General features: G+C 40.6%; 1 protein-coding gene and 1 pseudogene across 7 annotated transcripts in view; one reads left to right on the top strand and one right to left on the bottom strand.

The window, feature by feature from the left end:
* The window catches only part of DNM3 (dynamin 3), a 535131-nt gene that overhangs the window by 436207 nt on the left and 83637 nt on the right, over window positions 1–15287 (bottom strand). For all 7 annotated transcript variants that reach the window (XM_032317383.1, XM_032317386.1, XM_032317388.1 and 4 more), the window contains exon 2: window positions 10868–10941. In XM_032317383.1, coding sequence (XP_032173274.1) covers window positions 10868–10941 — 74 coding nt within the window. The remainder of the gene's footprint in view (window positions 1–10867; window positions 10942–15287) is intronic.
* Window positions 11624–12501, top strand: LOC116575829 (annotated as a pseudogene).

The following is a 15287-nucleotide window of genomic DNA, read 5'->3' as shown; positions in this document are numbered from 1 at the left end:
AAAAATTGGTAAAGATAACAGTTTTAGAGTATTGTCAGCAAAAAGAAGTTGGGGGGGTGGGGAGAAAAGTGAATATAATCAGTAATTGAATGTAGGATCCTGATAGCCAAGCATAAAATGAAGACAAGTTAAATTTCTTGAGTTATACAATGACCTGAAACATGCAACCAACCAGATTTAAAGTAGGTCTGGATGAAAGTGCACAAACTACATTTTTTTCCCTCAAAAATAAGGCTTATAAGAATCTTGAAAGTCATTTGACCTACCCATGAAATAGATTATAAAAGTAGGAACATTTGGACAAAGTATTACCTTAATACATATATACAGTCTCAACATCTCTATCCATTTAACAAGAATATTATTCTATCTAGGACCTTTGGGAGTTCCTTTATTTATTACATTTTGTCCCATATTCATGGAATAATGGCGCGAAGCATCCCCCAGGAAAAACCATCCCTTTAATCCCTTCTATGCTAGTGATCCTCAAACTTCTTAGAAAACCCAATATCCCCATTGCCCAATTCCCCAGCAAACAGATCCCAATGTATTTTTGATAGTTATACTGCCCAGAATTAAATCTGTGCTTGATAACCATGTGACATCCCAAGGTATCAGTGAGACTTCCTGGGCTTACCAGAAATCAAGGAAGACCCATTTTTCTTTTTGACTTTTATCTTTTTTTCTTTTTTTTTCATTTATTTATTTTCAGCATAACAGTATCATTATTTTTTCACCATACCCAGTGCTCCATGCAATCGGTGCCCTCTATAATACCCACTACCTGGTACCCCAACCTCCCACACCCCCGCCACTTCAAACCCCTCAGATTGTTTTTCAGAGTCCATAGTCTCTCATGATTCACCTCCCCCTCCAATTTACCCCAACCCCCTTCTCTCTAACTCCCCATGTCCTCCATGCTTTTTGTTATGCTCCACAAATAAGTGAAACCAGATGATAATTGACTCTCTCTGCTTGACTTATTTCACTCAGCATAATCTCTTCCAGTCCCGTCCATGTTGCTACAAAAGTTGGGTATTCATCCTTTCTGACGGAGGCATAATACTCCATAGTGTATATGGACCACATTTTCCTTATCCATTCGTCCGTTGAAGGGCATCTTGGTTCTTTCCACAGTTTGGCGAATCGATTCCATTTACTATAGCATCAAGAACCATAAGATACCTGGGAATAAACCTAACCAAAGAGGTAAAGGATCTATACTCAAGGAACTACAGAACACTCATGAAAGAAATTGAAGAAGACACAAAAAGATGGAAGACCATTCCATGCTTTTAGATCGGAAGAATAAACATTGTTAAAATGTCTATACTGCCTAGAGCAATCTATACTTGTAATGCTATTCCGATCAAAATTCCACAGGTATTCATCAAAGAGCTGGAGCAAATAATCCTAAATTTGTATGCAATCAGAAGAGACCCCGAATCACTAAGGAAATGTTGAAAAACAAAAATAAAGCACGTTACCTGATTTCAAGCTTTACTACAAAGCTGTGATCACCAAGGCAGCATGGAAGACCCCATTTTTAATGGATGAGTGGATACGCACTTACTGTTAAAGAGATTTCACTTGGGGGATGCCTGGGTGGCTCAGTCGGTTAAGCAGCTGCCTTCGGCTCAGGTCATGATCCCAGCATTCTGGGATCGAATCCACATCGGGCTCCTTGCTCGGCAGGGAGCCTGCTTCTCCCTCTGCCTCTGCCTGCCTCTCTGTCTGCCTGTGCTCGCTCGCTCTCGCGCTTTCTCTCTCTCTCTCTGACAAATAAATAAATAAAATCTTCCCAAAAAAAAAAAAAAAAAGAGAGAGAGAGCGAGAGAGAGATTTCACTTGGATTTTTTTTTTTCTCTGTATATTTATACCTGGAAGGTAGGTTAGTCATGTAACAACAAAATCAGATGTTATTAGAATCTCAATCTCTGACAGTCTACAAAAATCTTCAGATACACATATATCACGTCACTACATCATACACCTTAAGCTTACACAGTGTTATATGTCAATTACATCAAGATAAAGCTGGAAAGAAAATATCTTCGTGCTCTTCAAATACCGCAGCCAGATGTGCTGGTGTCTGAGCTAGATGTCTGCCCGCAGGAGAGCACAGTTCCGAACGCAGTGAGTGCCTAGACCTGCCTAAACACCCCATAACCAAACATTTAGACAATTTTTAAAAGAGTAATAGGTAATAATCTCAAAAAAGGAGCCATTAAAAGGAAGAAGGAAAGCTATCTAGAAAAAGAAAACAACAAGAAAAGAATTAGATGAAACTGCTATGAACGTTTCCCAAAGTTTTCTCAAAGAACAGCAGCTATCTCCCAAGGCTTTCGCCCCAGACCTACTGAATCAGAACTCTTCAGGGTAACACTCAGAGATCCTCAGGAATCTTATGAACATTAAACTTAAAGAAGAGCTATATTCAAGGGACTTTCAACATGAATCTGCACTTTATATGGTAACCCACACTGTAGAAGGAAAGCAGCACTGAAGCAGAACAAGGTCAAAGATGTAGTCAAGAAAGAATGTTTTCAGAATTACATTTGTTTTCACATGAGGTTAACTTGTTACAATGAAAAGAAAATAAACATTTAATCCTCTGCAAAAACAGACTATCTTATTCTAAAATATCAGTTTTAACTAAATTCAGAGATTTAAATACAAAACAAATAAGACGTGTCGGTTTTAAAATATCTTCAATGTTGTTATTCAACATTGCATTCCACTAAGTATGCATCAATATAGTTTATGAAACTAGAAAATAAGTCCTGGTCTTTGTACATACTTCAGGATTTCAAATCTAGGTAACCTGCACATTTCTTTAAAATAGCTCACCTGTGAGAAGGTGACATTTCTCTCTGGAATTAACTATGCCCTGACTCTGGTGGGAAGAAGCAGTCTCCTCAAAAACACTCTGGCTCGGCCCCACCTGGACTCACGATCCTCTCACAGCTGCCCCGAAGAGACCCAGCATGCAGCCCCTCACTTAGAACATGCTCATCTGTCGCCTTCACAAGTCGTCCTGCTGCCTCTCAGACCCGCCACCTGGACTCTGTCCCCACCTCACCCTGTGGATTCTCTGGTGCCTCAGAAGCAGGTGTTCTGACTTCTGTTATTCTGTTACTGAACATCTTTGTTCAAATGGTCACTTAACACAACTCAAGCACCCCAAACACTGAATAGTAATAATTTTCTAATAAACTACATCTTATGCAATTTTTGAAATATGGACATGTTACACTGTGCAGTAAGTGTAACACAAAGGCGGTAAATCAAATTTTGATGCAGTAATAATATATTTGACATGCATGAAAGGAGGAGATGCCAAGGAAATCTTTCACAAAAGCAAGACTACTTCTGTAATGTGAACAATTAACTTTAATTTATCCATTTTGAAAGCTCTAATTTGTAATATCTTTCTTTCCTACACAAATGACATTGAAATAAAAGAGCATGAGGCAATATAATAGTGTTTAGAGAAGTATTTTAACGTAGAGAAGTTCTCTAGGAGACAAAACCATTTATCCTGAACCATGACCTACAGGCTTTACTGTCATAAGTTCTTAACAGTAACTTTTAATGCAAGGAGTAACAGATTCGATCCTTCAGGTGGTATTTCAAACTCCAAATGGATCGTTTCTTGAAGTAGTGACACTTTCAACATACTCAGTAGTTCAGCAAAAATATTATACCCAGACCCATTTGCTTTCTCAGTTTGCGATGTCACTGAACCAGTAACGGTGAGACTAGGTATTGAGGAGAAACAAACCAGCGGTGTGCTGGCAAATGTTTCACAAAAGTCCTGGTTTGCAGGTTTGCAGCATGTGCCTATTTCCACACCGTAAATATTCCCACCGTGACCAATTTCAGGCAACCACCATGAGGTCAGGGAATACAGAGATGAGAAGAGGGTTGCATTACTGGGTCTCAGAAGCCAGTACAAGCCAGTTACAACATGGCCCTGGATGCCCAAAGGCAGTGAACTGTTCCTCGTTTTACCAAGACCCTCTATCGACTCCCTCGCTCTTGACACCATAGTCTGTACCCAACATCTCATCGGGGCTTTGTCCAGCTCTTGTCCTTTCAAGCAAAACCTTCAGAAATCCCTGTCTCTAAATCCAAATTACCATGATTTTATTAATAAAATCACAGAGATGCTGATTTTTCTCACCCTCCCCACAACACTGTGTGATGTTTATGGAATGCTCTCTTGTACTAAGTCCTAAATTTCCTAAAACAAATTATACAGAGGGGTGCCTGGGTGGCTCAGTGGGTTAAGCCCCTGCCTTCAGCTCAGAACCCCGCATAGGGCTCTCTGCTCAAGCAGGGAGCCTGCTTCCTCCTCTCTCTGTCTCTGCCTGCCTCTCTGCCTACTTGTGTTCTCTGTCAAATAAATAAATAAAAATCTATTAAAAAAAAAACCAACAAATTATACAGAATAAGACTTAGGGTCTATAATTATTTTCTTGGCTTCACTTAGTAACTAATACAGCAGCAGATGGAGACAAGCAGTTAAATATTAGTAAACGAGCGTGATGCTGCAAAGTAAATGAGAATTATGAATTAGCCAAATCATTTCTGTATTTACTATTCACATACTGATGCTCCCTTACATAAACAATAGCCTAGTGAGAACAGAAAGTGTGTCCTGCAAATATAAAGCAGTTCAAGGGGCACCCAGCGAGCTCAGCTGGTAGAGCCTAGGACTCTTGATTTCATGGTTGTGAGTTCGAGCCCCATGTTGGGTGTACAGTTTGTTTAATTAAAAAATATATTTTTAAAATAATAAAAAAATAAAGCAAGAAGTTAGAGCTTCCTATTTTTAAGACCCAATATAATCAGTGTCAGAAAGTTACTAGTAACAACCCCTACTCCGACCAACAGTGTGGCCTCTGACACATTGCTTACCCTTGCTGGGGCTCTGTTTCTGAAATGGGAATCGTAACATCTATTTCAGAAGGTTCCTGCATAGTGCTGATACATACCTGATGCTCGAAAATAGGGCAACTACTCAGTACTGTGGTTTTCTAAATAGTAGCTGTCCTGGGCTTAGCAATACTTTTATAAGAGTTTCTTAGAATTGTAACAGGAAAATCTTTGTATTAGAATGGAAAGTACTGGGGCGCCTGGGTGGCTCAGTCGGTTAAGCGTCCAACTCTTGATTTCGGCTCAGGTCATGATCTCAAGACTGTGAGGTCAATCCCTGTGTCGGGCTCCACACTGGGTGTGGAGCCTGCTTACGATTCTCTCTCTCTCTTTCCCTCTGTCCCTCCCCTCTCCCCACCTTTCACCCCTCACCCCCATGCTCCCTCCCTCACTCTCTCTCTAAACAAAACAAAGAATAGGAAGTATCCACATGGTTTTGAATATTCCCTAAATGCTCTGACGTGCCATGCCTCTGGGCCCACGGCAACCACAGCCTCCAGTCTACCTCTTCCAGGCTCTTACTGCCCACAGCTGCTGCCTCTGAACCCCTAACCCTTTCTCTCTAACACATAACCCTTTGTAAAAATCCAGGCTGGCAGCCCTCCTTAATTGGAAACAGAAACTAAAATGCATCACTGGGTTTTTAAGAATTTCAAAAGCTAGTAGAAGAAAGTGAAAAGAGACAGAGAGCGACTCAACTGATTTTATGCCGACCAGGAGCGATCTCATTCAATAACGTGACAGCGATCTCATTCAATAAGGTGACAGCGATCTCATTCAGTAACGTGACAGCGATCTCATTCAATAACGTGACAGCGATGTGCATATGAAGAATGTAACATAACACTCGATATACATGTATCTATATGACCTAGATAAATCAGTGGAATTACTTGAAGAGTACAGTAAAAGAGTAAGTTCCTAAAATCAAGTATATCTTAGGAATGCAGGGATGCTTAAATGAGAAATCTATAAATGTAAAGGTGATCCTATCAAAAAGTTTTTAAATGATCATTTCAATAAATGTCAAAATGCCACTCATTAAAATTATATATTTATTTATTAAGGTTTTTAAAAATATTTTGTTATTTATTTGAGGGAGACAGAGATAGCAAGAGAGAACATGAGCAGGAAGGAGGGGAGGAGCAAACCCCCTGCTGAGCAGGGGGTGCAACACCGAGCTCAATCCCAGGACCCTCGGATCATGACTTGAGCTGAAAGCAAACACTTAACCAACGTAGCCAACCAGGCACCCCTCTACTTGTTAGATTTTAATTTTTTTATTTTAATTTTTTAAAGATTATTTTAATTTTTTTTAATTTTAATTTTTAAGACTATTTTATTTTATTTATTTGACAGAAAGAAAGAGTAAGGGGAGCAGAAGAGGGAAAAGCAGGCTCCCCGCTGAGCAGGGAGTCCAACTCGGAATTCGATCCCAGGACCCTGGGATCATGACTGAGCCGAAGGCAGGTGCTTAACTGACTGAGCCACCCAGGTGCCCTGTTTTAAAATACTTTTAAAATTAGGAATATTTTAAAATTAGGAATAAAATAGTTCTTTACCAGGAAACACAAATAGGAAATCCTGTATGCATCATTTAACACAGGAGGCATTTTTACCAGAACGAGTTTCAAAAACACGGTTCTGGAAGTCTTATACTGACCAGTGTAAGGAGACATGAAAGAGGAAAGACCGGCACACAAATGGAAATTAGAAGATAAATGATCATTACCAGCAACTATCTTGTCTCCTTCCCGGAGGAAACAGAGTCATCCAGTGAGGAATCCCACGACCGCCTCCCACTAAAAGCGCAGACTTACATTTTCCTCTTCCCACGTGGTTTCTAGAGAAAAGGGATCCCTGAATCCTCCTCCTGAGTAGCGGCATTATCTGGACCCACTCTCCAATCCCTGAACCACTACTGTTTCCTTCTCTCGCATGCAGTGGCACCTGCTTTAAGGCCTTCATCCTACTACCGTCCTCTGTTTCAAGGTTCCCGGCTCACAAGACCGACCCGAGCAACTGTTTGAGCAACACCGTCTCCCTTTAGCTCGTCTTGTCCTGTCCCGCCTCTCTCCGCTCCGGCCCTACTGGCAACCTTGTTAAACTTCAAACGCACAAGTAGCTCCCGTCCTAGAATCTTTGAACTTCCCTCTGCCTACACAAATAACAGCATGGATCAATTGTTGTCTTCATCATCTAACATTCTGTGGTTTGGGGGGGATTTATCTTGGTTTTTTGTTTTGTTTTTTGGTGGTTGTTGGTTTCTCCCCAGCTAGAATGTAAGCTCCACGTTGCCAGGTTTATTTGCCTGATACACAGCAATCAACTCAACATGCACTGGAGGAATGAATGAATCTATCAAGAGAAAGTCCTTATTTACGAAACTGATCCCAACTGGGATCCAAAATACGAGCAAATTACATGAGCAGTGACATACACCCCAGCTTACTTCATTCAGCCATTTGTTGACCCTCCATTAACCCAAGTCTATAGTCATACATGGGATTGCTCTATGAATAGCTCACTTAGAGTGGGGAAAAAAGAAATAAGCACAGTCCTCACCCCCATCAGCTAGGGTGCTGCAATATAAAAACTCCTTTTGGGGTTCCTGATTATGAAAACAGTAAGTTTTCCCTGAGGGAAGAATTTCTAGTCTACTTTGCATGAAAAGAGAGGTGGTACGTGACATATGATTTTCACTAATGAAAAAAGTAGTCAGGGGCTTAGAAGTAACAAGACTGGGAGAGGAACAGGAGGAGGGCAGCCAGGCTGAAGTCCTGCAGAACAGCAGGGGTCAGCTGGACGGAAGACAGCTTGTAGCCAGAGTCTGGAACCACCCTGGGAGGGCCCACCCCCTCTGGATAAACCCCAGAGAGACAGAAGCTCCAAGGAACAAGTGGAAGACTTGGCACCAAATGAGCCTGGGGAGGGACCACAGCGCCCCACCCACCTGAGCCAGGTGCAGAGGCACCTGGCCTTGCATAGCTCAGAAGGAAGTCTGTCCCCACCCTATTCTATTCCCTTCCCCCTCACTCGCTAGGGCTGTGGCTTCTGACTTCTAGAAGACTTAGGGCTGCTCTGTGTTTCTTGTCTGCTCACCTTTGGCTGATGCCCAGAGTACCTGGGCACTTGCTGCCTGATGCCTACCCCTGCCCGTCATTCCCCCATTTACCCAGAGGGAGGTGGGATGTGAGAGAGTTTGCACTGGATAATCCAGTAAGGGGGGGCAAAGGTTTATCCTTCACAATTCTACTCCCCAGACCCTTCTCCTGGACACAAGAAACCCACAGGGCAGGACCCTAAGATCTGGAGAAAGAGGGAACTGAGAACCTGTAGGTGCCCTTAGATCCTTCTCCACCCCCTCCCCTATGCGGGATTTCAAGTTATCACCCCTCTCTGGCTTCTACCAGGGCCCAAGACTCAAGCATCCTTCTCCTCAAACTCAACATTCTGGAAATCTTCCCCTATCACCCCTGCTCCTCAACCTGGGTGCCTGGAAAATGGACTAGCAGAGGCTTCTTTGTTGTGTTTTGTTTGTGCTTTGATGCCAGCAATGTGCCTAGTATACATCCTGGTGGGAAGAAGGGGGTGGATGGTGGGGAAGCCAGGTTCTCCTTGTCCTCCAGCTTCTCTGCCCCCTTCCCCTCTTCCCTGACTCCAGGCCTGAACCAGTCCTGTGCCGTAATAAATAAATCTTTGTAGGGGCGCCTGGGTGGCTCAGTGGGTCAAAGCCTCTGCCTTCGCTCAGGTCATGATCCCAGGGTCCTGGGATCGAGCCCCACATCGGGCTCTCTGCTCAGCAGGGAGCCTGCTTCCTCCTCTCTCTGCCTGCCTCTCAGCCTACTTGTGATCTGTCAAATAAATAAATAAAATATTAAAAAAAAAAATCTTTGTAAAAAAAAAAAGTATAGATTTTACAACCATAAAGGGTAAAACTTCAATACATCAAAACTTTTATAGGGAAAATAAATCATAGGATGTTTGTCCAATTCTTTAGATACAGTTCAATTTCTTCCAACAATGTTTTGTAGTTTTCAGAGTACAAGTTTCACACTTCTTTTTGTTAAAGTTAATCCTAAGTAGTATGTTATTTTTTAATAAAAATGATAAATGATACATAACATTTCATGCTATGTAAATGAAATTAGTTTCTTAATTTCATTTTTTGATTGTTAATAGCAAGTTTACAGATATACAATGGATTTCTGTAGTTTGATCTTGTATCCTGCAACCTTGCTGAACTCATTTATTAGTTGTAACAGTTTTTTGGTGGATTCCTTGGGAATTTCTATGTACTTTATCATATCATCTGCAAATAGAGATTATTTTACCCTTTCCTTTCGGATATGGATGCCTTTTATTTCTTTCCCTTGCCCAGCTCTCTGACCTAGAACCTCCAGCACAATAGTGGACTAAAGAGGCAAAAGTATACATCTTTGTCTTGTTCCTGATCTTAAAAGGAAAGTATGCAGTCTTTCACCATTAAGCACAATGTTAGCTGTGGGTTTTAGTGTGTGACCTTTATCAGGTTAAGGAAGTTCCCTTCCATTCCTATTTTGTTTAGTGTTTTTGTAATGATGGAATGTTGTCCGGTGGTTCGGATGGTTAAGCCTCTGCCTTCAGCTCAGGTCATGATCCACTCCTGGTCCTAGGATGGAGCCCCACATCAGGCTCCCAGCTCAGCAGGGAATCTGCTTCTCCCTCTCCCTCTGCCTCTCCCCCTGCTTATGTGTGCTCTCGCTCTTGCTCTCTCTTTCAAATAAATTAATAAATCTTTTTAAAAATGATGGAATGTAGTATTTTTTTCAGATGCTTTTTCTGAGTCTGTTGAGATGATCCTGTGATTTCTTGTTTTTAATTATACTGATACAACACATTACATTAATTCATTTTTAGGTGTTAAACCAACCTTGCATTGCTGGGATAAAATAATCTGATTCTAAGATTCATATAGAATTTCAAGAAACTCAGAATAGCCAAGTAATCTTGAAAAATACAAAACAGGACTCTCACTTCCCAATTTCAAAACTTGGAGAAAGTCAAAATAAACACATATATTTATGGCCAACTGATTTTCAACAAGTGTACCAAAAACATATAAATGATGCTGGAACAAACTGGATATTCACATGCAAAAAATGAAGTTGGACCCTTTCCTCACACCATATAGGAAAATTAACTCAAAATGGACCAAAGACCAAAATATAAGAGCAAAATTATAAAATACTTAGAAGAAAACAAAGGGGTAAAATTTCATGATTTTGGTTTTTGCAATTTATGAGGTGTGGTTTTACAAACGCTTTCAAAGAAATTGATAAGAAAAATAGTAAAATCCACAAAAAGAAATAGGGAAAGATAAAAATAGTCAATTCATAAAAAACACTATAAACACCCAAAAAAAGCACACAAAAAATCGGACATCACCAACTGCTAAGAAATAAGAAAGAAAACAGAGCTCATTTGCCGACCAGCTCATCACGGTGTTGAGGACGGGGCAAGCGCAGCACCTGAGACGCAGACGCAGGTTCGCATACACCGTGTGCGCGCAGCAGCGTTAGCTGCATGTTGAATCCATACTTAAATAAATTCCCAAACACACACACCCATGCCTGAAGGAAGTAAACCAGAGGGTAGTAGTAGCCAAACTGTACTGTAAAATTACATAGATGGATTATAATGAGAAAAATAGCATAAAAAAGTAGGTTTTTAAAAATCTATATGCAAATAAGATTTTCCCTTTACTGTATCTGAAGGAATTAAAAGAACAATGAGGAAGAGAGCATTTGGAGAGAAAGACAGGCTGCCACCCAGAGCAGAGGGATCACAAAAAAGTTTCTGTTGCTACAACCCAGCACCCAGCAGCGGAGGCAACAGGTACCACAGGAATGTGCATTAGTCGTGTGGAAACATCCTTATATATTACCTGCTTTGGAAGTAACAAGCTGTAGCACAAGAGGCCGTCTGGTTACGATGCCCGACCCTCGAGGGAGAAAGTCCCTAAAAAAAAAAAAAGAAAGACTAGATTAAGGCATTTTATATAATTCTGATTACGTACAAATCTGTAAGTTAAGTTCCACTGTAATTCTCTTAACTCCCAACCTTTGAGTGTATTATATGTCTGAAGAATGTTAGACCCATATTCTAAAAGAAGCATTTGCAAAGTAAAAAAGGGGGGTTGGGGGAAGGCCTTATATTGAATATTAATCCATATGTATTATCACAATGACCTCTCTAGAATATGTCACTCATTCATTTAGCTGAAATTAATGAAAGTTTGTATTAAATTACTTTGTATTTTCACTTTATCTTTACTTTCAGAGAATCAACATTTATTAAAAAAAGTGATACAGAAATTAATCCTTACATTCTTTTTATAATTAAAAAATTCAGTTCTCTATCCAGCTTCAAGGTCAACATGGACCATTACTATAGGCATTAAAGGCATATAGATTGTGCCTTCTAAATATCCTAAAATTTTTTTCCAATAAAAAGTGACAATAAAATATAGGATAAATAGAGATAAATATCATATATGTAGAAATTAACAGCAGAGAAAACACTGAAGTTTGATTTTTGTGTGTTCTCATTCCTGATAAGTGGGAGTTTATTTAAAAGGGGAGTTTTTTTGTCCTTTCTGCAGGTGGACGCTGCCAAGTAAGCATCCCCTCCCACTGCCATCATGTCCAATTCAGAGTCTCCCAAAGAGCCTGAACAGCGGCGGAAACTCTTCATCAGGTGTCTGAGCTATCAAACAACCGAAGAGAGTCTGAGGAGCCATTCTGAGCACTGGGGAACACTTACGGACTGGGTGGCTATGAGAAATCCAAACACCAAGTGCTCCAGAGGCTCTGGGCTGTGACATATGTCCCCATGGAGGAGGTGGAGGCAGCCATGAATGCGAGGCCACACAAGGTAGATGGAAGAGTTGTGGAAGCAAAGAAGGCTGTGTCAAGAGAAGATTCTCAAAGACCTGGTGCCCACTTAACTGTGAGAAAGATTTTTGTTCGTGGCATTAAAGAAGTCATTGACGAACATCATCTAAGAGATTATTTCGAATAGTGTGGGAACATCAAAGTGACTGAGATCATGACTGACAGAGGCAGTGGCAAAAAGAGGGGTTTTGCTTTTGTAACATTGGATGACCATGACACTGTCGACAAGACTGTCATTCAAAAATCCCATCCTGTGACTGGCCATGGCTGTGAAGTAAGAAAAGCGCTCTCTAAGCAAGAGATGGCTACTGCTTCATCCAGCCAAAGAGGTCGAAGTGGTTCTGGAAGCTTTGGTGGGGGTGGTGGAGGTAGTTTAGGTGGAAATGACAACTTTGATTGTGGAGGAAACTTCAGTGGTCAAGGTGGCTTTGGTGGCAGTCGAGGTGATGGTGGATATGGTGACAGTGGGGACAGCTAGAACGGATTTGGTAATGACGGAAGCGACTTTGGAAGTGGCAGAAGTTATAATGATTTTGGCGATTACAACAATTAATCCTCAAATTTTGGACCCATGAAAGGAGGAAATCTTGGAGGCAGAAGCTCTGGCCCTTATGGTGGTGGAGGCCGATACTTCGCCAAACCACGAAACCAAGGTGGCTATGGTGGTTCCAGCCGCAGCAGGCGCTACGGCAGAGGCATAAGGTTTTAATTACTGCCAGGAACAAAGCTTAGCAGGAGAGGAGAGCTAGAGAAGTGACAGGGAAGCTACAGGTTACAAAAGATTTGTGAACTCAGCCAAGCACAGTGGTGGCAGGGCCTAGCTGCTACAAAGAAGACATGCTTTACACAATACTCATGTGCATGGGCAAAAAAAACCCAAGGACTATATTTGTGACTAATTGTGTAACAGGTCATTTTAGTTTCTGTTCTGTGGAAAGTGTAAAGCATTCCAACAAAGGGTTTTAATGCAGATGTGTTTTGTTTTGGGTTTTTTTCGCACCCATGCTGTCGATTGCTAAATGTAATAGTCTGATCATGAGGCGGAATAAATGTGTGTTTTTTTAAATGTGCTGCGTAAAGTTAGTCTACTCTGAAGCCACCTTGGTATAATACCCCAACAGTGTGAAGTTAGAATTACTTCAGGGTGATGCCAGGTTCCATTCGAAATTTATTTGCAACCTCCTTGGGCACAGAAGCCATTGTCTCCACAAACCTTGGTGTAGTTGAACTGACAGTTAATGTGTTGTGACCTGGAGTTCACCATTAAAAGGTCACCCAAGCAAAGTCTAGGAGTTTATTTGGTTATTAATATGATTGTTCGCACATCCTATGCAATATACCTAAATTGAATTATGGTATCAGATAAAGTTATAGATAGGATTAAAGTTTGTGTGTCATCCATTATCATGTGTAATCATTAAACGATTTAATATTCTCTTAAAAAAAAGGGGAGTTTTTTAAACAAATAGAGATTATATTTTATTTTTATTTTATTTTATTTATTTATTTGACAGACAGAAATCACAAGTAGGCAGAGAGACAGGCAGAGAGAGAGGGGGAAGCAGGTTCCCTGCTGAGCAGAGAGTCCGATGCGGAGCTCGATCCCAGGACTCTAGCATCATGACCTGAGCCGAAGGCAGAGGCTTTAACCCACTGAGCCACCCAGGCGCCCCAGGTTGTCTCAGTTTAGTAGTAAAAGAAACCAAGATTTAGAGAGAATTTTTTCCATTCAGTGGTGGGGCTGAGTCTCGAAGCAAAGCTCTCTGGGTTTCATCTGAGGGCTCACCCCTTAGCTTGCACAGCAGCAGTGTGCTGGGCACATGGGCTTAAGGTTTTCATGCTGCTGGACCATCAGAATGACTTGAGTCTTCACGATGCCAGATTAGTCACTGACTCTTCAGAAGAGAGAAACTTCTCTCTAGTGCTTTGTTGCGCACAGGTACTCCTATGAAGTCAGGAGTGATTTCCAAACAGCAGGATTTGGTTACCAAATCTTTCGACTTCTGGTGAGAATACGTGTGTTGGAAGTAGGACTGGCGAGAGCCGTAAAGGGGGCCAGGAAGGGCGAGTTAGTAAGAAGGGGTTTGGGTACCTGAGTCCATTTATTACTTTCAATGCAAAGGTGTTTGCTTCATAAAAAAGTAGAGAAAGAGGTTAGATATATCTTTGGGCTTACTTTTCAGCCGAATGCATGATAATTATTTGTTATTTAAAATGTTTGATACATTATGTTTTGCTTTAATAATGTTCAAAGGGATGATTATGAAATCTACGTTATAAATATATAGTAAAAAAACACGAGTTGAAACAGATCCCAGCATGAAGGTATTAAGGAACGAATTTTCCTTTCTTTCTTCTTCCTTTCCCCCCTTCTTTACCTTTTTAAAAAAATTTTTTAAGAAAGTATTTTATCGATTTCATTAAATGGCATTATTCAGGCATTTAAAATACGAATATTTCTCTTTGGCATCTATCTGTACATCCTCAAATCTCATTCAGAGTTCTCACCGCTCCAACAGATTCCCTCCCACTGTTTGCTGTGGAGTTTGGGTTTGTTTTCTCTTTATCCGTATTGATTCTCAAGTTAACTTCTTTTTGGTTTTAAACATAGAGTAGATGCTCTTCTTGTTCTAAGATTTAAGTCATTATTGAAACCATTAAAACTAGCACATACTCTAATATAGTTCCCGGAGAATATTAAGAATATTTACTTATATGTATTTAGATGTTTTCAGAGGAGAGTTATGTGTCTGTTTTCTGAACTCCAATATAGTATATCTGTTCCCTCCTTTAATGGTCTTCGATGTGCATGTCTTCATCTTCCTACTAGATTTCAAACTTCCAGTGTCTAATGAGTGCGGGGTGATGCCCACAGCATCTCCCTAACACTTCTTAATTTCTCAGTGAATTTTTTTGGTGAGTAAATAACGTTACTTCAGATGGCATTTTTGGGAACAATGCAAGTCCATAATTTCTCTATTATTTATTTTACTTGCATAGTGACATTCCAACTGAAACTCAGCCCTAGGAATCAAGGGCTCAGGTCATGATCTCAGGGTCCTGAGATCGAGCCCCACGTTGGGCTCTCTGCTCAGCGGGGAGTCTGCTTCCTCCTCTCTCTGCCTGCCTCTCTGCCTACTTGTGATCTCTGTCTGTCAAATAAATAAATAAAATCTTTAATAAATAAATAAATAAATAAACTGAGACAACCTTATGGATCAAATGAAATGCAATATATGGCAACTTTTTAAAAACCCAACCACCAATGAAAAAAGTAGTACTATTACTATTGCTATAACATAGCCACAGCACATTTTCTGTAATACTACAGTATTCTCTCATTTAAAAAAAAAATGAAAATAAAAAGCCTCTATGCACAATATTTTAACATTCATGAACGGAATTTTTTTT

Source organism: Mustela erminea, chromosome 17 (genome assembly GCF_009829155.1).
Source record: "Mustela erminea isolate mMusErm1 chromosome 17, mMusErm1.Pri, whole genome shotgun sequence".
NCBI lineage: Eukaryota > Metazoa > Chordata > Mammalia > Carnivora > Mustelidae > Mustela > Mustela erminea.
The sequence above is the reverse complement of the archived record's forward strand: the minus strand, read 5'-3'. Positions and strand labels throughout refer to the sequence as shown.